The sequence below is a fragment of the Miscanthus floridulus genome, chromosome 2 (assembly GCF_019320115.1).
Source record: "Miscanthus floridulus cultivar M001 chromosome 2, ASM1932011v1, whole genome shotgun sequence".
Lineage (NCBI taxonomy): Eukaryota > Viridiplantae > Streptophyta > Magnoliopsida > Poales > Poaceae > Miscanthus > Miscanthus floridulus.
The window spans coordinates 156,349,451-156,376,185 of NC_089581.1; the positions used below are offsets into that span (position 1 = coordinate 156,349,451).

At 47.7% G+C, this 26,735-nt stretch overlaps 2 protein-coding genes and 1 pseudogene across 2 annotated transcripts; 1 reads left to right on the forward strand and 2 right to left on the reverse strand.

The window, feature by feature from the left end:
* Positions 1 to 468: 468 nt before the first annotated feature.
* Positions 469 to 2,037, reverse strand: LOC136540234 (probable carboxylesterase 6). The gene has a single exon (XM_066532238.1). The coding sequence runs from the start codon at positions 1,913 to 1,915 to the stop codon at positions 788 to 790; it is 1,128 nt and encodes a 375-aa protein (XP_066388335.1). The 5' UTR covers positions 1,916 to 2,037; the 3' UTR covers positions 469 to 787.
* Positions 2,038 to 3,367: 1,330 nt separating this feature from the next.
* LOC136537308 (L-type lectin-domain containing receptor kinase SIT2-like) lies at positions 3,368 to 22,709 on the forward strand (annotated as a pseudogene).
* Positions 22,710 to 22,847: 138 nt separating this feature from the next.
* Positions 22,848 to 26,455, reverse strand: LOC136534256 (uncharacterized). Its single transcript, XM_066526712.1, has 4 exons — positions 26,209 to 26,455; positions 25,877 to 26,102; positions 24,421 to 24,568; positions 22,848 to 23,105 (listed from the first exon to the last, which is right to left on the reverse strand). Exons 2-4 carry the CDS (start codon positions 25,929 to 25,931, stop codon positions 23,030 to 23,032), a joined length of 279 nt encoding a protein of 92 aa, XP_066382809.1. The 5' UTR covers positions 25,932 to 26,102; positions 26,209 to 26,455; the 3' UTR covers positions 22,848 to 23,029.
* Between the last annotated feature and the right edge of the window lie 280 nt (positions 26,456 to 26,735).

The window sequence follows — 26,735 nt, forward strand, 5'->3', positions numbered from 1 at the left end:
CCTGCGACTCGCTCGCTGCTGCCTTGGGCATCTTGTGATGGCCTGAGGACGCAAGGCACCTGTCCATCATGGCACGGCAGCGTCGGGAAGCGGCCACAGATTCTATGCTGTCGCCTATTGGATCTGAGGAGGAACCAACCGGTTGGTTTGTGCCTTGTGCCTTGTGCCTTGTGCGTGTGCCTAGCCTAGAGAATTGTAGAGCTAGTATAATAAGTAACATAACAAAGGCGGCCACCATTTAGCCTGGTACTACTCTAGTAATCGGAGAAGATCGCCTTTCCGAACACGGAGACAGGGAAAGAAACACTTGTTTGTTCACTTCATGATGCCTGCGAAAAGCAGAAAGCGCCGGACCGGCGGAAGGATTTGCCCTGGACATTCCTGTGGTTTCCGTGCTGGGACACCATGAATCGATGACGACGGCACCGCGAGTTAAAAATACCATCAGGCATTCAGGCTTTCTTAACAAGAGAAGAAATGAACAGCAGATCATACATAACATATATGGAGCGACCAGGTAAGGTAGTGATAAGCTTCTGCTTTCCGACACCGCTACAACAACCCGGGCTGGGCATTGGACGCTAGCTTTTTGCTGGAATACACGTAGCTGACTCAAAGTCACATACTACTGATACAGTACTGCACATGGCTGGTTGCTTACACGGCATCTACTCTTCGATTGGATTAGGATTAGGTGGTGGATGCATGGTGGATTGATTAACACGGCGACGGCGAGTGTTAGCTAGGGTCCAACGAAGACGAACGGAGGCGGCGGCTGCTGCTGCTGCTACCTGGCGCTGACGAAGGCCTTGATGTGCGCCAGCATCTCCTGCGTCCGCGGCTGGGACAGGTGGCAGTTGTGGAGCACCTGGAACGCGTGCCCGACGCCGCCGTACATGGCCTGCTCCACGCACTTGCCCGCCTTGCGCATGGCCCTGCACAGCTCCAGGTTGCGGTCCCCCAGGATGTCCATCTCCGAGATGCACACCAGGAGCGGCGGCAGCGGGACGGTCTCCAGGCGCGGCGCGGCGCGGGACAGCGGGTTGCACCAGGGGTGGTCGCGACTGGCTCCGCCCGGCAGCGCCAGCCGCCAGTAGCCGTCCGAGGTCGGGAGCGTCAGCGCCGACCGTGGCGGCTGCGCCATGTTCTTCTCGGACGCGGTGCGGGCCTCGCCGCCGAAGAAAGGCTGGATCAGGACGGCGCCCCTGACGGTCAAGGGGGACAGCGCGCCGAGGTGGCCCTGCCCGAGCCTCGCGGCGACGTGGAAGGCGATGCTGGCGCCCGCGCTGTCGCCCATGAGGAACACGCGGTCAAAGCCGCAGCGGGCCCGCCACCACGAGAGGTCGTCGCACGCCGCGGCGCCGAGGCTGGCCGCGGCCTGGGCCTGGTGCCGCAGCCACCGCACGGCCGCCAGACCGTCGTCGAACGCGGCGGGCAGGCGGTGCTCGGGCGCGAGGCGGTAGTCCACGGACATCACGGCGCAGCCAGCGCGCGCGGCGACCTGCGCCAGGAACTCGTGGTAGCAGCTCCAGGCCGCGGACCCGACGCAGAACCCGCCGCCGTGGAAGTACACCACGACGGGAGGCCTGCCTGTGCCTCCGCCCCCCGCGGACGTCGTCGTCGTCGTCATCGGGGCGTACAGCCGCGCCCACACCCCCGTGGCCGGGTCGACCACCACGTCCCTCGCGACGACGCCGCCCGGCGCGTCCGGAGCGGTACCGCCCCACGTGCAGGGCACGGTCGGGATCGCCGGGAGGCGCTCGACGTGTCCGTCCTTGTAGACGCGGATCAGGCCGTGGATCTCCTCGACCACGGCGCCGTGGCCGTTCTTGGCGACGACTGCAGCAGGCTGCTGCTGGAAGCTGACCCTGGGCTCACCGACGACGTGCAGTGCCCCCATCCTCCTCCTCCTCATGCGAAGCTGCCGGCCTCACGGGCGGCACGGCAGGGGGCGGCAAAAGCAGCAAGCGGCTTCGGCCGTGCGATGTGTCACGTCCCTGGGGCCGGCGAGCGAGCACAATTATACAGTCGTGCGACCGTGTTGGGGGTGCCCTCGGCCGGCGTCGCGGGTTTTATAGCGGGGGCTGGGGAGAGGTGTTGGAAGGGCGTTGGGCGCAAGGGCCAAGGGGGCTCCGCCGACAAGTGGAGACGGGTCATTCGCGACGTCGTGCGGGTGGGGTCGCCCGCCCGCGGGAAGCAATGGACTTTGGAAGAGGGCGTGAAAATGAAATCAAAACCCATCTCGTTCACGCGCGGCGCACGGGAAAGACCACGGGGACGGATCCGGTGGCCCTTACCCTGTGCTCCCCTCTATGTCTATCCGTTCCTGCTGTTGTTGAGAGTTGAGACTTTCAGCACTGTGGCTAGTGGCTACGCTACTGCGTCAGTCTCTAAAAGAAAGTTTTGTCCTTGTTTTCTCAACTTTGTGATTTTGCCCTTTCTATTTTGAATTAAATCATCTGTTTGCCCCTGGTTTGGATGCCGTCAGATGGTCATGGAATAAATGAATTAAAAAAATCAAAATTTGAAAAAACAAAGGCGAAAAGACCAAATTGCCCCTTATCCTTATATTCAGCCTCCATAAGGAAATTGTGCCTTTCTCACGGGCCGGCTGCATCGACCGGGACGTCGGGGGCATCCGGTGGCGGCGGCGTTGGCAGCGCACGGCTCCCGGTGGCGGGGGCTCGTCGCGCGCGAGGCAGCTCCTCCTCCCTCCTTCCCGCTCCACCCCGGCGTGGCTCATCCTCCCTCCTTCCCGCTCCCCCTGGGCGTCTCCTCCTCCCTCCGCCACACTCCAGCGCCCGCTTGTCCCGGTGTTGCCGGCTAGGGTTGCGTGAGCTTCCTCCGGCGAGCTCCCCTCCACGTGAGCGCGAGCCTCCTCCGGTGAGCTCCTCTCCAGGCGGCTTCCTCCCGCAAGCGCGAGGCGCTCTCCACCCCAGGCGCTGCCACCCTCCTCCAGGCGCGCCCTCCACCCCAGGCGCCGCCGCCCTCCACCCAGGCGCTGCTCCCTGGGGCCACGAGGTCGGCTGCTCGTTGCCGTCCCCCAGGCCGCCACAGCCCTCCACCGCCCTGCCTTGGATCTGTCCTGCCTGGAATCCATGAGGGCCACCCGTCCTGCTCGCGCTCTCGCCTGGGATCTGAGCGAGAAAGGAGTCCGCGGTGGACGAGCAACTCGACGACGACGCTTCCTCGCCGACGTCCCTGGCTCCGGTGTGTGCTCGATGGACGAGTAGCTTGGCGGTGGCGTCTTCGAGCATCTCGACGGACGAGCAGATCCCCGTGGCTCCCATTCTCCGCCAGCGTGTCCCCGCCGTCGGCTGCAGGGGCCGGCCGCGCCTCTCCTCCGCCCCTCCTCTCATCCCCGACCATGGCCCTCCTCTTATCCCCGGGCACCCACGGAGCTGGTGCTGCCTACGACCCGCAGCTGTTGTCCTCCCGCGCCCGCGCACGCGTCGACAGCGAGGAGCCACCACGGGGCCGACCTGTCGGCTCATGCACGCGGCTGCAAGCCTGCTCCGGCGAGCTGCGCCCCCTTGCCTTCCCCGCGGCTGTGCTAGTGCCCTAGACCGCCGCCGTTTTTCTTGATGCCGTGGACCACCGCCGTTGCCAACTTCCCGCCGCCAAGAACCGGCCAACCGAGTTCGCGACGTCGCCCTGGTGCTGTAGAGCCGCCCTGCTCGCACTTCGTGGACCGGAGCACGAGATCGAGAGCTGCCCGTGCGCTATCCACGCGCCTCCCCCGGCGACGTTCGCGTCCTCGGCACGGCGCATAGGCTGCCCGACCCCGCTCCCCGTCCCCGTACCCCCAGCGGCCACAGCCTGACCCTGCGCCCCAACGGCTAGGCCCCAGCACCGCATCTCCGGTGGCCGCACCATGGCCGGACGGTCGACCCCGCGCCGTGCGCAACCGAGCCTCGGCCAGACAGGGGCAAAATCACAATTAGGCATAAAAACAAGGGGCAAAATCGCATGGGCATTCATGTCTTTTGTACAAAGTTTAACACTGTTAGGGGTGGATGACGGAGCAGGGGCAAACTGGTGCTTCGTGAATGGCACAGTATGGGGTAAATTCACAAAGTAAAAAAAAATAGGGGCAAAATCATAATTTTGATACAAAACAAGGGTACAAACGCAAGAGCCCAAAAGAAAGACACCATAGAAATTTTCAAACAGTTTAGTGGAGACATAAAATGGCTTTTTTCTCTCCAGCATGCACATGTAATCATGTATACAGGTTGGTTTGTTGGCTTGGGCCAGGCAACGATTTATTAAACTCTAGGCGAACAAAATCGACTGTCTGGATCACAGTTGTCTGGACCGGGCGGTTTGGCCAAGGTCCCAAGCAAACACACCCATAGTTAAGGGGATTAAAATGACAAGTTTTTAGGTACAAAATTTGAATGGTACAATCTTCTTAGAGACATATAGAGTATTTCTAAAAGCGAAAAACCAATGTGATATTGCGCCTTGAACTTTTTTATTACTTTATACACATTATTTTTATGTTTTTGTAAACTTGGTATAAATGATGTAGATAGTGACATACACACATGCATTCTTAAAATAACACACAATTAAAAATGATTTCAGATATTGCAACGATTGTGTTTTATGTTGTTGCTGTCTGTGTCTTTCTCCTCTCTTTCTCCGTCTCGGTAATGTCTATAGTAGGTGCGACGTGAGGGTAGATGTTCAGTTTGTTTGAATGAGTGTGTGTTAGTCGCACGGGGAAAGACGTCGAAGATAGTGCGTGACACGGATCGATCGATTGTCAACTATGAAACCATGTACATCTTCCGATATGGATATGGTAGATACTATGATGAGTTACTACGATCAAACAGTTGGAACATTGACCCCCCCCCCCCCCCCCCCCCCCCCCCCCCCCCCTTTTTTTTTTTGCTCAGTTTACTTTTCCTAGTATTTTTAACGCGTCTCTGGTTGGTGTTGCGGTCTTTGGATTATCGCTATACAACCTTAGGTAAAAATCAAGAAATTAATCCGTAACTTTGTTTATTCTATTCCCTGTGAGATAAGTAACGTAACCGTAAATTTGTTGGCATAGATGAGGATTCGCATGCAAAGTGGAATTACTACCTTGTTTTTTTTTTAAGTTTTGTAAAATTCTTTGATTTTAGAGTGTAATGAAGCGTGCAGATGTAACAAATTTTATATAGTGTTGAAAATTCGTAATATAGCTAAAATTGTCTTGGGAGTTTTAAAAACTTCACTCTACACCTCATTTTTATAAACCATAGTTTTACACGTCTATGATGAGTTTTAAACCTTCTATTTGTTAATATAGGTGTTTCTGAATACTTTAGCATTTAAATAGGGCCTAATTTCGTTTTTTTCGTAAAAAGAGAAAAACGATCCTTCAGCTTTTATACATATATAACTACTACCATGTAGCCGGCTACAAAATAACTTATTATGTAGCCACTTTGAGTTATGATAATTACTATGTTAATTTATGAGATTATAGTAACTCCTTCCTAAGTGGTTTACTATAACGTTATAGTAAATATCCCCATGTGTTATAGTAACTTAACTATCGTAAATTAGTATATAAAATTATCGTAAATGGGAGGTGGCTACAGAATAACTTATTTTGTAGCTGGCTACTGAATATATTCTCCCTATGTATATATATATATATATATATATATATATATATATATATATATATATATATATATATATATATATATATATATATATATATAAACTTTCTAAAGATAAGTGCTTAGTAAATATCATCCACTATTTCCAAATACGTTCGTGTGGGGCTGGCCCTAGCTTCGGCCGATCGAGAGTTGCCAACGATTGAATGGGGGGGGGGGGGGGGGGGGGGGGGGGGGTTGTGGTAGGTCTAGGGGTAGCGCATAAGAAAATCCATGAAAATCCATGTCATGAGCCCAGTTTATCAAGCAAAACATTATAAATTATTGGAGAAAGCCGAAATTTGAACTTCTACCTATTTTGTTCACGGAGTTACATTGTGGCCGTGAAATAATCTTTGTGTCCTAAAATATAAGGTATCCAAACGATTTCAAATAAAATAAGTACCCTGACAAAAGATCATCTTACCCCTTACTAATTAGAGACCATCTTACCCCTTACTAAATAGTATGGACGGAGTAGTTGTTACTTAACTTAGTTATCGGCCGGCTGTTTTGGATGACATCAAATTTAAAAGAAATCTCACAATTTTCTGTTAAAAAGGAAGAGGAGAGAGGAGATTGACGACCCAGAATACCTTATATTTTCGTATAAATTTGAACTCTAGATCTCTATATTTTAAGACAGGGAGAATTAAACAAAATACCAAAAAATTTTGAAAGTCCATGCCTGGAGCTTAGCTGCTCCATAATGTAGTGGTTGTTCGAATACGACGTCCTTTTTGTGTTGACGTGATGACTTGACTTGCACCAGCCGCCTCGAAATAAAGCGTTTATAAGATTATACTAAGTTGTCAAGTTAAAAAAACAATAATATTTACGGTATCTACTTAGCATCATTAAGCTTATTATGAAGATAGTTAATAATACTTTTTATGTTGATATGCTTAACGTCAATAAGCTTATTATGAAGATAGTTAATAATACTTTTTATGTTGATATGCTTCTTTATATATATATATATATTTTTAAATTAGGATTGTTTTACTTAGGATAAAACTACAAATGTTCATATTTCACAAAGAAGAGAATATTATACCTTGCACCCTCCTTTATTAAATGTATTCATATTGAAATATGTTAGGCTTTGAAATTCGAGTTATATATCATTTTTTGTGTAAAAAGGGAAAACCTTTTAGTACAATGTGTAAAAAAGGTACTCCCTTGGCTAATGGAAATATGTTGTTTATGGCAAGTTGACCGAAGGTAGTATAGCAACACACTCCGTCCTATTCCACGGTACTAGGGATATGATGCTGATCTTGACAAAAATGTCGTAGCAAAAACTTAAAATCATGATGTACTTTTGAAGATCGTCTCCATAACAAATTTAAATACGCCGTACAATAATCCTGCCATGTTAGTTAGCACCGTGTCATTTGCTCGTCCACAATCTTCTCGCTCAGAACATAATGGTCGCTTTGATGCCACAGAACCTAAACCTTAACCAAAGGTTTTATATGACATGCTTTTCTAACAAATAATCAACAGTAATGGTAAGATGATAGAGTACACTTTTAAATATGAAAACGACTTTCTAAAAACATTATAACAGTCATCTACCATTGGACACTTGTACAATTGTTGGACAAGTTGACGATCAAAACATATAAAATTGAGGTGGTGTTTGGATCACTAGTCCAAAGACTAAAGTTTAGCCCCTAAAATTTAGTCCTGTTGGGTTGTTTGGATCCATGGGTTAAACTTTAGTCCTCTAATCTACAATAACTGATTTGCCCTCATTTAATTATCCATGCACAGCCATGCATGCGAGCGGCAAGGGGTATGAGGCGTCCAGCACCCGCCCCAAGGGAGTTTAGCCCAGTTTAGGGCCTCTTTGGGAGCAAAAGATTTTAACCCTGTTTTTAGCCATTTGCTCACTTTTAGCCCACTGTTTGGATCCACATGGCAAAAAAATAGGCTAAAAGTGCATAGCTAAAGTTTTGTCATGTGATCCAAACAGGGCCGGAATTTATAAACATGCTTATATCTAAAGTAGTACTCACTCCATACTAAAAAATGAAGTCGTTTTGGACAGCGACACGGTCTTCAAAGTATAACTTTGACTACTTATTTTTATAAAGATATTTATCAAAAAGTGATATATGTAATTTTTTGTGAAAATATTTTTCAAGACAAATCTATACATATGGTTTTTATATTTTCAAACTCAACAAATTAAAAGTTATTCATGATTTATATTCCCAATGTTTAACCCAAGCCTTGTCCAAAACGACTTCATTTTTTAGTATGGAGGAAGTACTCCGTAGATAGAACAAATTAAGGTAAGAAAATTTTGGACCTGGATTGGCGGTTGATGAGCATCTATATATATTCTTCAGAGGTAGGGCTGGATTAACGAGCCAGCTCGGCTCGGCTCGTTCTGGCTCGTTATGATAACGAGGCTCGTTATCTTAACGAGCCAGAAGGCTTGTTCAGCTCGGCTCGTTTACGAGCTCGAGCTGGCTCGTTTAGCTCGCGGGCTAGATCAAAAAAACACAGAAAGATTATATATATATATATATATATATATATATATATATATATATATATATATATATATATATATAGAACTACTATCCTGTAGCTGGCTACAGAATAACTTATTCTGTAGCCACTTTGAGTTATGATAATTACTATGTTAATTTACGAGATTATAGTAACTCCTTACTAAGTGGTTTAATATAACGTTATGGTAAATATCCCCATGTGTTATAGTAACCCAACTATCGTAAATATGTATTGATATTATGGTAAATTAGTATATAGAATTATAGTAAATGGAGGTGGCTACAGAATAACTTATTTTGTAGCCGGCTACTGAATAGCCTCTCCCTATATATATATATATATATATATATATATATATATATATATATATATATATATTGCATTTATCAAAAGCTTGAGAATAGTTTATACAAAAATAATAAATCTATAAGACTTAAATTAAACAGAAAATTAATATGTGCTAACATATACACAAGTTTAACAATATACTGTATTATTCATGTTCCATACTCCATAGTCTTTTACTAATTGTCGAGTATCGTTATTAGGGATACCCAAAGCAAGGAGGTTAGTGCCCACGCTGACTCCCCGGATGGCTTGAGACGTATTAAAAGGTCTCGAGCGACTCCAAGGCCGCGGGCTCCGTCTCGCCCAAGGTCGCGGGTTTCGTCTCGCCCGACCCTCGTGTGCGGGTTCCGTCTCGCCCGACCCCTCGTGTGCGGGCTCCGTCTCACCTGACCCCGAGGACGTGGGCTCTGCCTCGCCCGATCGCTCGGATGCGGGCTCCGTCTTGCCCGACCCCAAGGCCGTGGGCTCCGACTCGCTCAACCCCTTGGGTTCGTGCTCTATCTCGCCCGACCCCAAGAACGCGGGTTTTTCTTGTCCGACGGGGACCCATACTGCCGCCAACCACTCCAGGTCCAAGCTTATGGTCCTAGGTCAAAACTCTGACACCAGAAAAGAGGCTGGCACGCCTCGATGTAACCCGTGGCCATGACGGACCATACCTGGCGATTCACATCAAGAACAGCGTCGGGCGTGCCGATACTGTTCTGCCTAACCCTCGTACAGACGCTGACAGGCGCATCAGTTCACCACGACGTCCGCCGGGACGGAAAGGAACGCTATGACAGGCAGATGACGCCTGCGTATGGCGCCAGTAACGAACAGGGCCGAGACGTGGAGCCATCCCTGTTGACATCTACAGGATCGACGGGACCCGACGAATCTGGAAGCCTTCTTCTCTCTCTTCGCTCTCTCTCTCTCTCTCTCTCTCTCTCTTCTCTCTCTCGTTCTTCTCCTTTTCCGCCACTGTAACCTGCGTTTTTTCTTCGCCTATAAAAGGGAAAGCAGGACGCCCCTACCGGGGGACCGAACAACGAATGAATCGGAACACAAGAGCACGACACGAGCACACAACTGAGCGGCAATCGAGCTCTCAGCATCCGTTCACTCATTCCACCAGAGACTTAGGATCATTTCCCTCTCTCGCCTATTTGTAACCCCTACTGCAAACTAAGTGCCGGTAACACGAGCAACAGCGAACTGGACGTAGGGACGTTCCGCCCGAACCAGTATAAACCCTTGTGTCCTCCGAGCACATCATCCGAGTCAGACGCACAAATACAAATTTACTCGTCGGTGGTCCGAAAACACCGACACTAATTATTCATACATCTATAAAAAATAAAATAATAGAGTCATAATAATCCTAAGTTTATCTAGTCATCAACCAAATGTGAACTGTTCAAGGCCAGCAAAATTGACTCGTTAGGCTCATAAGCTTGCTCGTTAACGACACGAGCTAAAATGCCAGCTCAGCTCGTTGAAAAATATAAATGAGTCGAATCAAGCCGAGCCACTAATGAGCAAGGTAAGCGAGCTACCAAGCTGCGAGCTTTTCATCTGGCCTTAGGGTCTGTTTGGTTCGTCTAGTAGCTACTAAATTTAATAGCTTTTAGTCACTTTAGTAACTTTTTAACCAAACGTTATGACTAAAAGCTACTAAAATGACTTTAGTCCTCTCTAGTAACTCTGAAGTTACTAAAAGTAACTAAACCGTTTAGTAGCTACTAAAGTTTAATAGCTCGAACCAAATACCCCGTTAATACCCCGTTACTCCGAGCCCGTAAGTTTTGCTGCATCTTGCTACAATGCTCCGACCATAACACCTACCTGTCACATCGCTATCTATGAGCTTAATGACAGTCCTCCTACCCTCTCATAAATTAAGTTAAGATAGCCATAGTCAGTCAGTCAGTCAGTCATCCTACTACCTCCTAGGTACTGTAACTATGCTGAGGAGTAGGAACCGGCCTAACTTTGAGTTGACGCCCCTCCGGAGTCCAAATGAAGCTTCCTCCTCCGGCTCCCATCTCATCACATCACCAGCACCAGAGAAACAAACACGGTCGCTCACGCGGCACGGGACGGCCGGCGGCCGCCGATCATTGCCGTTGGCCTGTGAGCCGATGGCGACGCCGCGAGTCGTAACTCGTTCGGCCGCTCCCACACGCGCGCCACACCATCCACGCGCTCGCTTCTTCCTTTTCGCCCCAGCCGCCCCCGCTTCAGACTCAGCTCCGGCCTTCTTTTAGTTCGCGTCGCATCAGAAAGGCGAGCGGCACACACGGCGCATCACAAAGGTTGCCAGCTGCGGACCGGGTTCACCGCAACGTCACGCTTTGGACGCCGACCTTTTCATGTTGTCCAGGCAGAGCCAGCCAGCCAGCCAGGCCCTCCTTCAGAGCCCAGGCTACCCCAGGCGAGTGGAGACACGGCTGGCCAATAACAGCGAATGCCGGTTCGTTTGGCTGATAAGCTATGACTGAAACTACTATTAGGACTGATTTATGGTGAGACAAAAATACTATTCACTAACCGAAAAGTACTACTTATAAACTAAGTAAACAGGACGAAAGCTTTTGCAGTTGCTCAAACCCAAGCCGTGGCTACTGACTAGGCCCCCCACCGGCGTCGGCGTGGTTATCCGCTTTCTGTGGCCACGTCACAACTTTCTGATAATTTGCAGGGGACCAGCAAGGAATATCTTCAAAAGAAGTAACTAGTGACCGTAGTACCACTGTAAGCGCCAAACTGACCAGTTGTTGGCTTCCTCAGTTCGTCCTCTACAAAAAAAAACAGAGCTAGTAAACGTGCCTCCAGATAGAAAACTACCTCGTCAAACCCTCCGCAGCATAAGAATTTCTGAATTCGATAGAAGACTACTAGTATCGAACTCCTACTGAATTTGTGTAGAATTCTGTCTTTTCAATAAAAAACAATGTGTGAAATGCCCACGTTGCAAACGACGCGCAAAATATTTGACACCCAAGTGCTTGCAGCAAGTCAACAAAGTAAAGGCAAAAGATGGCCCTAGCAAAAGGACCTGTCCATGCCAACCGCAAGACGCACACACACAAGTAGCCAATTTAGCTAGGGTACGGCCAGGCCCACAACGGACTTGCTAGGAGCATCTACCTATATTAAGCTAACCTAGGCCGACGCCCACTTGCAGATTGACAGGGGGAAGAAATCATTGGCGGAATTCATGCTGTCCACGGGTTGCCTTGTGCAGCTGTGCGTACGCAGGGAGGCACCGGCAGTCCGGCACCAGAGCTGTCGCCCGGCGCGGCTGTTCCCGACCGAATCACTCCCCTTCCCCGAGTCCCCCCCGGCCCGGATCCGCGTCTATCCTCTCCAAAGGCCATGGAGCAGCCAGCAGCGCGTGTGTTCCTTCCCAGCAGCAAGTCAGCGACACGCCGACACGGCGGTGACCGGTGAGCTAACGTTTCGGTGATTGCCATCGAGGAATTCGTTGCCGGCCATCGAAGCTTGTGATCTCATCTGAGTGGTACGGGGTCGGGGGCCCTGGTCAATGGGTATGCACCGCGGCGTTGCCCTGCTCAGTCCAAAAGGCGGTGGGCCGGCCGGCTGGCTGGCAGCCCAGTGGAGAAGTGCACACGACAGCGGTGAGTGAGGTCTCGATGCAGCTCCCTTTTTCGCTTGGGACCGAAAGGATTGAGCCGGGACGACCTGGCTTTTGTGACCAGAGCAAGTATAATATTCTCTACATCCTAAATTACAAGACGTTTGAACTTTTTTATCCTAAATTTAATCACTCGTTTTATTCAAAAAAATTATCCAAATATAGTCAAATTTAAGTCATTCGAAGAACTTTTATTAATAAAGTAAGCCACGACAAAAGAAATGATATTTTGTACAAATTTTTGAATAAGACGAGTGATCAAACTTGGTGTCAAAAAAGTCAAACATCTTATAATTTGGGATGGAGGAAGTAACGGACGGTGAGCTGGCTAAATGCTAAGGTAGAGGAGAGAGAAGAGAAGAAAAAGGAGAAGCGAGCTATAAGCTTACGGTTGGCTTAGACACAAGAACAAAAAAAAAACTATATGACAGAGACACTTAGACCGTGTATTAATAGTGAAGATCTTACTACTATATAAGTGAACTGAAAGAAGACTAAAAAAACTTTACAGCCAGGCAGCAGTCGGCTGTAACTATTAGCCTTAGGCTGGGAGGGGGTCACGTCCACGCGAAAGGCGCCCTAGCAAGGGCCATCGCCGGCGAAACCCAGCTCGTGTCCGGCAGTAAATGGCAGCGTTAAGCTGGCACTGCCCAGCAGCAGCATGTATAATTGTATATGCAGGCCAGGCAGGTCAAAAAGGCCCACGAGGGTTGCTGCTTTCGCAAGTGAGCTCAGTGGTAGGAGCATTAGCCCGTTTAGGATGGACCTGTATAGCCTAAGGAGACCAGCTATATCTCCACTCACCTCATCTCGAAGGATCAACCGGCACACACAAAAATGGATATTTATATGGTGTAGTGAATCTTGGAAAGGGCAAAACGAAGGAGCTAGTAGTGCCTCCAAATTCATTGCGTGGTCATGCGTGGAGAGGGAGGAAAAAAGTGGAAACAAGAATTTGAGGCTAAAGATGGTATTCCAAAGCAAAATACCCCTAGTTGTAAACTTGTAATATTGTGACGCTTGGGCAGGCCTTATTATTATTGGGCTTCACATAAAGCATATATGGTCCATAACTAACTACTCGAATAGTTTCGGGCCCAAAGAACTCACTAGCTCATCAATGTCGTCTGAAAACCCAGAGTTATGCAGACCAGTAGTACCACTATACCAGCAATTACTTCAGAGTATGTACCAACTGCTTCTGGTGCACAATGGAATGGTCAATGGTTGAAAGTGGTAATGCCTGGCAGTTGCAAATTGCATTAACATATTCATTTTCTTTTCCTATTTTCTACAGAAGAAAAAGAGCAAGGTTTACGGTCATATTTGGAGCATGGGATTTTTAGGGGTTTTTTTCCTGTTGCATTTTTTATGCGAGATTGAACCGATTTCTGTAAAATTTCTGCATGATTTCTACAAAACTCGTGTTCCAAACAGGCCCTTCAATGCAGTCAATCAGTCATCTCTAATATATGTCTGAATCAACGAGTCCAACCGATCACGACAAGAGGAATGTTATCAGTGACTTATTTTATGTCCTCACTTCTAATTTCCAAACAGAGCAGACGAATTTAACTGCATGCTGCATCTGCAGTGCCTAGTCATACCGTCGAATCTCTCCCGTCAAGGAACATCAGTGACCCGACCATTGTTCAAAGTTCAAACCATCACCAACCATGAGAAAGAAACCGTTGACGTCGTTGCCAGCAGTGGCAGAGCCGAGATTTCACGGCTGGGTATTCCACGTATGAAAATTTCCAATGCATATAAGCAATAGTAATAAGGGACAAAACAAATATAAAGTTGATCCTGGTGCACAGCTCAAGTAGTATATAAAATTTTTTAGAATACATGTTAGGTAAAATATATTTTTATCCTGGTAACAAGGCACCAGGCAAAGTGAACCTGGTATCGCCCCTGGTAATAATCAACGTTACAAGAACACAATGCAACATTTCTTTCAAAAAACACAATGCAATAAAAAAATAGAAAATGAAACCTTCAATTCTTACCGTGAAGAATCAAGAATGGATCTGAGATCGTTTGTGTTCGCCTTGCTATTGCTTCAAGCCAGAGATGAGAAAGGAGCCGGGGAGGAGGGCCAGACGCCGGAGCCGAGGGGGATCCTGCAAAGACCCCTGACCGCCGCCGCCGCCAGAGGAGTGTCGGGCTCAAGGCGCTGCCGTGTTGGTTGTCGAGGCCCGACTGCCGGAGGGCCGAGGGGCGAGATGGCGACCGGGCGAGGGCTGAAGGTGGCGCGGCGGGTGGCTGATGTGGCAACGACCACAAATGTTGACCGGTGACATGGAAGGGCCTGACGCGCCACCGATCTTGGCGCGGCAGTGACTCGCCACGGCGCATGACGCGGCAGGACCAGATAAATATCGCAAGCGAGCCCGCCCGTCGCACAGCGCCCCGCCGCCAGTGCCCGTACACGCCCGGACGGCCACGCCCGCCCACTCCCACCGCGTAGCGCCCGCGCCGACCGTGCCACGAACACCGGCGCGTCACGCCCGCCCGCTCATATCAAGGTACCTCCCTCTCGATTTCATGTTGTTATGATTGTTATTGATTTATGATAGTTAGTGATTTAGGATAGTTATGTTAGTGATTTAGGATAGTTAGGGTTTTATGATTGATATTGATTTAGGATAGTTAGTGATTTAGGATAGTTAGGGTTTATGTTACTGTTAGTTAGGATTTTGGGTTTAGGGATTGATTAGGTATTTATTATTTAGTTTATAGTTAGTTAGTTAGTTATTTAGGGATTTTGGGTATAGATACTAGTTTTCAAGTGTCGGTACTTAGTAGTGTGTGATACGTCGATTTGGATGACTTGATGAAGTTTCGTCAAATGCTTATTTTTCTAGTGAAGTTGTTTAATATGTTTGTTAATGTTACTTTGAATATATATATGTGCTTTCATATTGTATTTGTATTGCATAACAAATAGTTCAATTTTTGCAATGCTACATAATGTTAATTTTAATATTGTTAATTTGAATATTCTAACCCTTTGTTTATCAATTTGTAATAGTATGACCCCTCCGACGCAGCACCCATTGTATCCCATTCTTGAGGTGGAGTACGACAACCAGCACCGAGCACACATCTTGAGTGACACCAACGCAGAGGTGGCCTTGCTTGCTTTGAGGCCCCACACGCACACCAGGGCGCACCAGTGGGACGAGCGTTACGTGCCGTATATACGGTGTGCCGGCTTCCTCGAGTTTGTCCATGTTGTCAACTACAGTCTTCCGCCCCTTGACCCAGCACTACTTACCGCAACTATAGACAAGTGCGGGTGCCTTCTTTGTACGTAAACATTTTTATAACAAATTTGAGTCAACTAACAGTCGTTCTGTTTTTATAATAGGTGGAGGCCTGAGACCCACACGTTCCACCTACCTTGCAGTGAGATGACCTTGACCATGCAGGACATGAAGGCTATCTTTGTCCTTCGGTTGGGAGGACTTCCAGTGACAGGTATAGTTGACAACGATCACAGGAGGGAGCTAGTGGCTCAGTTCACTGACTTTCTTCCACCGGACGACAAGGTTTCAAAGAAAAATAAGTGAGCAATTCAAGCCTATTTAATACTTGCATTGATTTTCTGTAGCCACTGGGTCTCATTTTCTTTGTTGAATTTTAGGAAAAGTTCTGGAGTTTCGTCGTCCTGGATCATAGAGCGCTTTAATTACTTAGACCCATAGGTTGAGGAGGCTCAGATCGACAGGTTCGCTAGAGTGTGGCTCTGACACTTCCTTGGTGCTTTCCTCTTTCTAGACGCCTCCGACAACATTATCAGCTGGATCTTCCTTGACATACTACGTCAGCCATGTGAGAACATAGCGGCATACAACTAGGGCAGCGCAGTCCTGACATGGACGTATCGACAGCAGTGTGTTGCCCGCCATCATACCTCAGGGTATGCGAACCTTGGGGGTTGCTCCAACCTACTCCAGGTTTGGTGTTGGGAACGATGGCCTGTTGGAAGGGCCCTTAATACTGGTTTACCAGTAAGTACTCCGGTTCACTATATTTTTCGAGGCAGTTACATATGATTAAATTATTAATGGCTAATTTATTATCGTGTTCAATGCAGCAATGGAACAGGCAGGATACACTCCCTATAGCTTTGTATATCTGGACAGAAGCAGACTTAGTGAGAGGAAATGTGAGGCGCAAGTACAGGGAGTACACGGACGGTCTCGACGTCCTGACACAGCACCAGGTTACGCTCTCTTTACTATCGTACATGTGTCTTGTTCGATATACACTATATCACAACCTAACTCAATTACGAAATGTTCAGGTGCATTGGTGTCCTTGGGATGCTTCGGAGCTCAAGTACTATCTAAGTCCTGTCACTAGGGATGAGTCAGACGAATATCGCTGCAACGTCCCTCTTATTTTCTTCCATGTGGTCGAGATTCACTTGTCCATCAGGGTTTACAGATAGTTTGGAAGAATGACATGTTGTCCACCGCCGCTTTACTCCACCAACCAAGAATTGCACGGGTGCGTTATCGATTAATAACAAAGCTACAATTCAGATGTGTGTATGGTACAACTAACATCGTTTTGTTGCAGGTATGACCGCAGGAAGAGGTACAAGACCAAGGATTAACGCGTGACACACAACGCGTACATCCACTTGTGGCAGACCAGGGAACGACAGTCGGTCCATGCGGGTCCCCCACACGACCAGCACACCTTTGATGAGCACCTGCGGTGGTTTTACAGGTCTACGAGGATACATATCAAGCCCTCGTACACTGAGAAGGCGATTGACGAGGACTCGGAGGAAGATGTGATCGAAGATGTGTACGACGTTGCAACTAGGGAGGACACATAGCTACAGAGAGCCCTGCTTCAAAGATACGTGGTAAGATACTTAAATGGTACAATTTGTTATCCATTTGATATTAAGTATGTGTACTAAAACTGTCAAACCGCGTTTCTGTACCTAGGCGACACAATTGTCAAGGATGTCCAACGAAGCAGCATTCCGGATTCACGAGTCTAGAAGGCAGGGGTCAGACGTTCTCGAGGCTTTTGTGGAGGTAAACATAAACTTGTCCGTTCCAAAAATATTTTTTTGTATATGCGTTTGGGAAATGCACTAACTTTAACGTCTATTTATGCAAAAGTTGAAGAAGAGCTGCAGGAAGCTAGCTGCATGGACACTCTTTGGATAGAACCACCACTCCCGTCGCGGTCGGGTGGCACGTCTTCAGCCTCTTTGAGGACACCAGCCGGCTCTTCTTAGCCGGTGACAGGTGCCACTTTCGCAGTGCGTACACCACCACATCATAGCGCTGAGAAAGACCCTGCAACCGAGGACAACGATGACGACCCCCGGGGCTTCGGCAGACAGCACGACTAGTGGGACGATTGACCGCAAGACGAGATCGACATGTGTCAGCTAGGTGGTGCCCCGCTTGGTACCCAAGGAGCCTCACAGGTACTAACAAAGGTAATTTCTTTAAATACGTAATCTCCATGAACTAACGATCATAAAGATTATAAGTAATCGTGCATATCATATACTTGCAGAGTACAAGCCGTACCTACCGGCAACGCGACCACACCGACATTGGCTACACTCTCAATGTGTTGCCAACAAATCTGAAGAGACAGAGACGTCTGCGGGATCCTTACACTCATGGGTCTTAGTTTGTTAGGTCGAACGAATATTGTTGTCCGAAACTTGCAGGCTTAGTTGATTATATTATGTTGAACCAATGAAAATATTATGTGGCAGCTTGTCAACTTGCACACGGACTTCATTTATTTCCTTCATATTCGTTTCAATGCGTCGCGGCAGCACTGCCGGCGAGATTAAGTAGCAACTAGTTCGGGAACCGGCAGTCCCGGCGTATCTCGACGCCGGTGGCCGGCGTCTTGACCCCGATCCTCCCGAGCTTGATCATCGCCGCCACGAAATCGCCGAAGAAGGCACCCTCTTTAGACGCGCAGTAGTCGACCATACTGCGCGACCTCACGTCGGACTAGAACACCTGGTCGGAGCCCACCGGCTAGGGGTCGACGAAGTCGGCGTCTATGGTCGCGTCGCTGTCGATCCTCACCCGACGGTAGCCAATCTTCTGTCTGTCTGCGTCCAGGTACTGCCGCGCCATGCGCCGTGGCACGTCACTGCCGCACCAAGATCGGTGGCGTGACAGGCGCTGCCACGTCACCGGTCAGCATTTGCGGTTGTCGCCACGTCAGCCACCCGCCGCGCCACCATGCATGGTGCGGCACAGGCTTTTTGCCGCGCCATAGCAATAGACGCGACCAAAAGAGTTAGTTTTGAAGAAGTAAAAACAGTGTTAAATTTAAAATTAGTTTAAAAAAGTGTTAAAAAAAACACCGGCAACACACGACCAAAGGTCCTAGAGGTCGTTCTGGCAATCGCGTCTGTGGTGTTCGTTCTCGCAATGGCCACGGCGATTGTCGTCGTCGCCAAACAGCGAGCGAAGTTCGCCGAGCTGCGCGAGGATTGGGAGGCTGGCTTCGGGTCGCGTACAAGGATCTGTTCTACGCGACGGGCGGTTTCAAGGACAAGAACTTGCTTGGGAGAGGAGGATTTGGGAGGGTGTACAATGGCGTGCTCCCGAAATCCAAGGCGCTGGTCGCGGTCAAGCGGGTTTCGCACGAATCCAGACAGGGGATAAAGGAGTTCGTCGCGGAGATCGTGAGCCTTGGACGCCTCCGCCATCGGAGCATCGTGCAATTGCTCGGCTATTGCCGGCGGAGAGGAGAGAGGTGAGCTCCTCTTGGTCTACGACTACATGCCGAACGGCAGCCTCGACAGGTATTTGCACGACCAAGATAAACCCACCTTGGATTGGGGCCAAAGGTTCAAGATAATCAAAGATGTAGCGTCGGGTCTGCTGTATCTTGACGAAGATTGGGAGAAGATCGTCATCCACCGTGACATCAAAGCCAGCAATGTGCTCCTCGACGCGGAGATGAACGGCCGGCTGGGTGATTTCGGGCTTTCAAGGATGTACGACCATGGCACGGATCCTAACACCACCCACGTGGTTGGCACGATGGGGTACCTAGCCCCGGAGCTCGGGCACAGCCCACTGATGTGTTCGCGTTCGGCGTGTTCCTTCTCGAGGTCACATGCTGGAGGCCGCCCGTCAAGGAGGACGCTCAAGGGAGCCAGGCCGTGCTTGTCGACTGGGTGCTTCACCATTGGCGCAACGGCTCCATCATGGAAGCAGCTGATCCGAGGCTCGGAGATGACTATGCCGCCAGGGAGGTCTAGCTGGTGCTCAAGCTTGGCCTGCACTGCTCACATCCACTGGCCAACGCGAGGCCTACCATGCGGCGAGTTGTCCAGTGCCTTGACGGCGACATGGTCTTCCCGGAGAATGAGGTGATGCCCATGAATTTCAGTTTCAGTATGGCGACTCTGATGAAGGACCAACAGCTTGAACTGGATGCCGTGGCGTGTGAGTTGTCCTCAGCGTCAAGCGCTGGCACTATGTCTAGCACTCTGTCGGGAGGAAGATGACGGGCTGACAGCATAATGGCATATGTAAGGCTCTGTGCTTCTGTGGCTAAGTAAAATGGCCACATGTTTTCTTGTTTGGTTATCTCAGACCGCAAGGAGGTGTATGCCGCCGACCCATGTCTTGCTCTTGTAAGATATATATGCAGTAAATGGAACAATACAGATCAAGTTATCTGAGAGCTTGAATTCCCATAACTAATCTGGTAAACAAAAATATGAGTGACAAAAATCTGAAATTGTCCCCTAACATGCATGATAAACTAAGCATATTATACGAAATATTTACGTCAAAATCTTGTGTTTTGAGTGACTAGCTGACAAATGTTTCGCTCGCTGCTTACTTTTTTTTTAAAGCTCCTTACATTACACGTCTGAGAATGAGTCAAGGAAGATGCCCGGCCGGCAAAGTAACGAGACAAGCAGCCTGTTTCGTCGTAAACGATCGTGGATTATTTACTGCTGGCTGGTTTAGTGTGAAAGAAAAATACTGTTCTAGCTTATAATCCACGATCGTATACAAACAAGCGAACAGGCTGAAGAGTAGCTAGTAATAAATACTGTGTCTTTCCCTGAGGTGACATGAGACGTTAAAGTTTGGCGGTGTAAATATTCAAAGAACATCCTTTCCAGGAAGGCACATGCGAGAGAACAGTATTGGTGATGCATTACTTTGTTGAATTGACTTGGAAGAAGACCTCCACCGAGCACTGCTAGGCGTCCAGTTCAACAAAATAGACGAGTGCTTCCCCAGTAACAAATGTTCGAGAAGTTTGCCCAGCTCATGCATCACGGCAACCATGGTTAGCATCAGGTCCATCTCCATCCTTCTACTCTTTGTCCTCCACAAAATCGAGCTGGTTTCATCTGCCAGCGACGAGCAGTTCGCCTAATGAAGGTTTCGCTGGTGCAAACCTCACCCTTGATGGCGCTGCCGCTGTCACGCCAAGCGGCCTACTTGCTCTAACCAACGAAGGCCATGCGTTCTTCTCAGCTCCTCTCCGCTTCCACAGGCCAGTGAGCGGCGCCGCCCTCCAGTCATTCTCAGCCACTTTCGTGTTTGCCATCATCTCTGAGCCCGCCCAGCTGAGCAGTGACCACGGGGATGCCACTGGAGCGCAGTACTTGGGGCTCCTCAACATCAGCAACAATGGCAAAGCCAGCAACCACATCCTCGCTGTCGAGCTTGATACTGTCCTCAGCCCCGAGTTCCATGACACAGACAGCAATCATGTCGGCATTGACGTGAACAATCTCCAGTCCATGGAGTCTCACACTGCCGTCTACTACGAAGACGGCACTGGCAAGTTTCTGAACCTGACGCTGATGAGCCGTAAGGCCATGCAGCTGTGGGTGGACTACAGCGGCCAGGCCATGGAGCTCAATGTCACCTTAGCTCCTCTGGATGTTGAGAAGCCCAAGGACCCTCTGCTGTCAACCGCCATCAACCTTTCAGAGATAGTGAACACTACAGCATAATGTCACCTTAGCTCCTCTGGATGTTGAGAAGCCCAAGGGCCCTCTGCTGTCAACCGCCATCAACCTTTCAGAGATAGTGAACACTACAGCATACATCGGGTTCTCATCGGCGACAGTTCTCTCCATAGCATACCATTACATACTTGGCTGGAGCTTCAGTTTGAACAGAGCTGCACCTGTCCTCAACGCATCTAACCTACCTGTGCTGCCAAGATTACTTCACCAGAAGCTCTCCCTATCTGAAACTTTGGTGATAGTGCTGCCATTTGCCACGGCTGGTTTCATCATCACATTGCTCATTGTTGTGTTCATGTTTATGCGAAGATGGTTGAGGTATGCTGAGCTCCATGAAGATTGGGAGGTCGAGTTTGGGCCGCACAGGTTCTCTTACAAGGACCTCTTCCATGCTACAAAAGGGTTTGTGAGCAAACAATTACTTGGGACAGGAGGGTTTGGGAGAGTGTACAAAGGGGTCTTTTTGGAATCTAACTTGGAGATTGCAGTAAAGAGGGTGTCGCATGATTCTAGGCAAGGAATGAAGGAGTTTATCGCAGAAATTGTTAGCATGGGGAAGCTTCGACACAAGAATCTAGTGCAGCTACTTGGATATTGCTGTCGCAAAGGCGAACTTCTATTGGTCTATGACTACATGTCAAATGGTAGCCTCGACAAGCATTTATATGACCAGAGCAGACCTGTTTTAAGTTGGAACATGAGGTTCCACATCATCAAATGCATTGCATCTGGTTTGTTGTACCTCCATGAGGATTGGGAACAGGTGGTTGTTCACCGAGACATCAAGGCAAGCAATGTTCTTCTTGACAGTGAGATGAATGGATGTTTAGGTGACTTTGGCCTTGCAAAGATGTACAGTCATGGCACCAACCCAAGGACCACAAATGTGGTTGGCACCATGGGGTATCTCTCCCCTGAGCTGCTCCGCACAGGGAAAGCATCACCAGGAACCGATGTTTTTGCATTTGGGATGTTTCTATTGGAGGTGACCTGTGGACGAAGACCACTAGAGCATGACCAGGTTGTGCTGCTAGACTGGGTGCTCGAGCACTAGAACAAAGGAGCAATTCTTGACACGGTGGATGCACGGTTGAGTGGTCAGTACAGTGCACAAGAGGTGAGCCTGGTTCTAAAGCTGGGGCTCCTATGCTTGCAGCCAATGCCTAATGCACGGCCTAGCATGCGGCAAATCTTGCAGTACCTCGACAGTACATTGACAGTCCCAGAAATGGCAATGATGAACCTGGACTATAGCACTCTGATGTTTCTGCAAAGTGAGGGGTTCGACTCATATGCCATGTTGGATGCGTCATCACGTGCGACAACAAGCATCGGTCCTGGATCTGACCTCTCAGGAGGCCGATGATGTTAACTTGATTTACTATCGGTTATCAGTCTTGGCCAGTAGTGTCTCCAGTTCTTTTTTTTTTAATCAGTACCTTAACTTGCACCGGAAAATGTAACCCCGTCCACTGCTTAGCTTTGTATTACTCCCATAAACTCAAATATGCCTATGCCCACATGATTTGTTATGAAGCAAAATATGTAATCTTGGTGGAACTAGAGCTAATGGTAGCAGGGAAACAAAAACACGACTGCTTTATCTGCATCCACACAAAATCTATTTGGGATGAAAATTGCAACAGAAGAAAACAACTTGTATTGCATATTCGACAGAAACAGAAACATTGCCGACCAGTACTAGTATCAGGTTATGCATGGGGCAGAATCAATGTTTGCAACACAGCCCATGAATAGTATCTATCAAAGGCAACAGTATACGTACAAGCAGGGAGAACGTGATGCACATTGTGCAATGCATTTTGCTTATTGGTTCATCTCCTTGCTCTCTTGCTCAATCATATAAGCCTTCTTCATTTCTTCCAGGACTGCATCATTTGTGCTGCCAAGGCATACAAAGCACATGGTGAATATCCACATGAATAGGATGTGTTGCTCATGCCAACATTAGTTTTAGTAAACAAATGCAATATGCAACTTCTTGAAAGAGAGTAAAAGTGAACATCTTCCAGGCTACAATGAGATGTCCCACACTGAGGAAAACAAAGCACTTCAACCAAAGGAATGAAAATCAATAGCATAGTCACTAACTTGTTGTCATCACGTGAAGACACTCACATTCTGATCATGATGGATAGCAGCACAGCTCATTTTTTATTTTCCCATACAAATTGATCAGTACTCCCTCCATTTCAAATTATAAGACGTTTTGGCTTTTCTAGATGCATACCTTTTGTTATGCACTTAGATATACACTATGTCTAGATACATAGTAAAAGCAATGCATCTAGAAAAGACAAAATGTTTTATAACTTGGAAGTTGGAACGGAGGGAGTAAATAATACTAGGGTCATCAAATAGCAAACACAACATTTGGATTAACAGGGAATCAAGTAAATTGTCAACCATTAATGTTGTCCAGTGTTTTAGCATCATTCCCCATGAGACCATGCTGTCACAAGCAATAAGATCTGGTTACTCCTGGAATTCTTGACAGGGAAGTACACTAAAATTGGTCACGTGTAAATATTAGAGAAAAGATTAACCATATCTAAGTCAAATTATGCCTGGTGCTTACTGATAAGATAAAATTGTAGTAACACGTACTAATCACCTAGCATGGTATTCCAATGTCAAATCAACCTCCAGAAATGCATCTTATGAATAGCTAAATGAAACATGTTGCTGTTCGTAACCAAAAACAATTCTAGAATTGAAAAGAGGGAAAACCTGCACATATATTTTAAACCATATTATTCTGCTACTGAACAACAGATAAGAGGCATCTATTTCTCTAATTATAGGCAATATGCAAAATTTTCCCTTTTTGGGCTGGGTCATGGTTTGATGTCAAAGGCGCGTTTGTTTCTGGTATGAGTTTGTAAGAGTGGGTGGGTGGGTGGGCTGGGGGTGAGGGGTGGGTGGGGGTGGGGGTGAGCATGGTGGGTGTGTTGTAATTTATTTATTTATTTATCTCCTTAATGCAATGATGCACAGCTCTCCTACGTATTCTGCAAATAAAATATATATTAAAAGGTGAATAGTGCTGCTACATGCAAGCAGGCTGTAGACATTAAATATGAGTGCAATTTTATCATACACAACAAAAATCAAACAAATAACAGAGATGCCACCTGGATGCTTATTCTAACATAACATAGTGGAACTTACAAGACTGGAATGTAATGAGCACTTACTATTGATGAAGGCACTCATTCAACTCTTTTGCTTGTTTGCGGCATTGCCATACCACGGAAAATGTTCTTCCTCGAGCGCATTCAGCATATTTTGAACAATAGAAATCACATTCCTTAAGGGCCTTTTGTTTCATTTTGCTCCGCAAAGCTGAAAAGAGAAACAAATAATGGGAAGAACTAACTCTTAGAAATAGATACAAATACAACAATCTTTAATGGGTTTCCTCTTTCCAGGGCATAATCTAAAACTCAATCTCAATGAATGCTAAAGAGCATCTCCAACAGGGACATGCCAGTAGACTACAAGCCTTGCCATGTCATCAGTTTGCTCACAGTAGAGAGAGGAAAATTGCTACTACATAGCAGAGAGATGGGTGTTAGCTATTAAATAGTAGATAGCCTAACAGCTTCAGCGCAAATTCCAGGTCACGAAATGATAATGTGAGTCAAGGATAAATACAATAAGAATTACTGAAGGTTTGATAGATATAGTGCACATAGTCCCCCCTCCGTCCCAAAAGGAGTGCAATTCTCGCCTTTTGAGTCAAAGTGTCAAACAGTTTTAAATTTGACCAGATCTATAGAAAAAAATACTAACAATTATGATACCAAATAAGTATCATTGGATTAATCATGGAATATATTTTCATAGTAAACCTACTTGGAGACATAAATGCTGTTACTATTTTCTATAAATTTAGTCAAAGTTAAGAAAAAATGACTTGTCTCAAATCTAGAATTGCATTTATTTTGAGACGGAGGGAGTAAATTAGAAACGTTTTCTATACACCATAGGTGACATGGACACATACTATGGTACCATTTCTAATGGAGACGTCGTAAACGACAATAATCCATTGAACAAAAAACTGTTTGTGTGAGAAACATTCTGGCCACGATGAACAGTACTCTATTAGTCCAACCATTTACATCTTTTTATGAGATTCAACATTAATTAATGGCTTGCTAGGAGAAAATCAGTAGAGAAATTTCCTCAATAATTAAGAATAGTTAGTTCACTCCACCGGGCATGGGATATATTGTGTCCACTTCTGTGAGAAAACATTCTGATATTCATTCCGTTACAGTAAAAAAGAATGCACTAATATTCAGGTGTAACAAGCTGGTAGATAAATGTTCTTAATTTCTAATGGCCTGTGCAGCTGGGTACTCTACTACAAAGCTCGAATCTGTTATACAAACTGTAATAGACTAAAAATTGATAACTAATGAGTTAACAACACCATATCGATGGAAGTTCATGCAAACAACATATCGTCGTGCAAATACCAACTACCACATAATCAGGTGAAGCAAGGCCGAACCAACGGATTTAACCTTGTAGTCAACTATCCATCTAACATAGAGAATCAATAGGAGCTCCGCACACTCCAGGACGCCGAAATCAACAAATGAAAAATGCTATGAGGCACGGATGGGATGGTGCGGGAGTCACCTTCCTCGACCTTCTTCTTGACGTGATTCTCCCGGGCCTCCTGGAGGTACCCCATGTCGCCGGCTCGCGGATTAGATGCAGCCGAACTGGATTGGGGGAGAGATCGAACAGTTGGGGGTTAAACCCTAGCGCCCTTGGAAGACATTGACGGCGAGGTTTTCCCTCTCCTCCTGCTCCGAGTGGGTGAACTGGTGAAGTGCTCGCACGTGGAGGAGTTTGCTAAAGTCTAACAAATAAAGATGAACAAAATTTCAGATCGAAGCACATCACATGATGAACAAAACTACAAGGATGGTTGTTGGTTGGAGTAGAGGCGCAAGGATGCAGCTTACCAACTGTAGGGACACCGCCGGCCGCTTGCTGCCCCGCCGCCGGTCGATTCGATGATGGCGCAGGGCTGCAGGGGGGCTGAGATTTGGGATTTCGGAGAGGGCGTCTCCGGCTCGCCGCCGGCTGCTTGCAGCCCGGCCGCCGGTCGCCGTCGCCGCCAAGTTTCCAGTCGAAGTGGAAGTGCGGGAGTCGGGATGCGGCGCCGTTCTACTGCGAGCGTGCGGGGGAAGGGATTAGGTCAAGCGTGGGAGAGTGGGAGCTGGGAGGTAGGCTGGGCCATTTTCATTTCATGGGCCGTATCCAAATCGGCCCATACGTATCTGATACTCGTATGCAGGCTACTACGTATCCAGATTTCCTAGTAGGCCTTGGATACGTATCCTCACCGTATCCGAGCCGTGTTGGATACACGATCCGGACCCTCCCTGGAGTATCCGTGCATCGTGTTGGTGCTCGCACGTTGAGGAGTTTGCCGAAAGTTGGGTTGTTGAGCCATCTGTCAGCGGCCCACGCGTTACATGGGCCACTT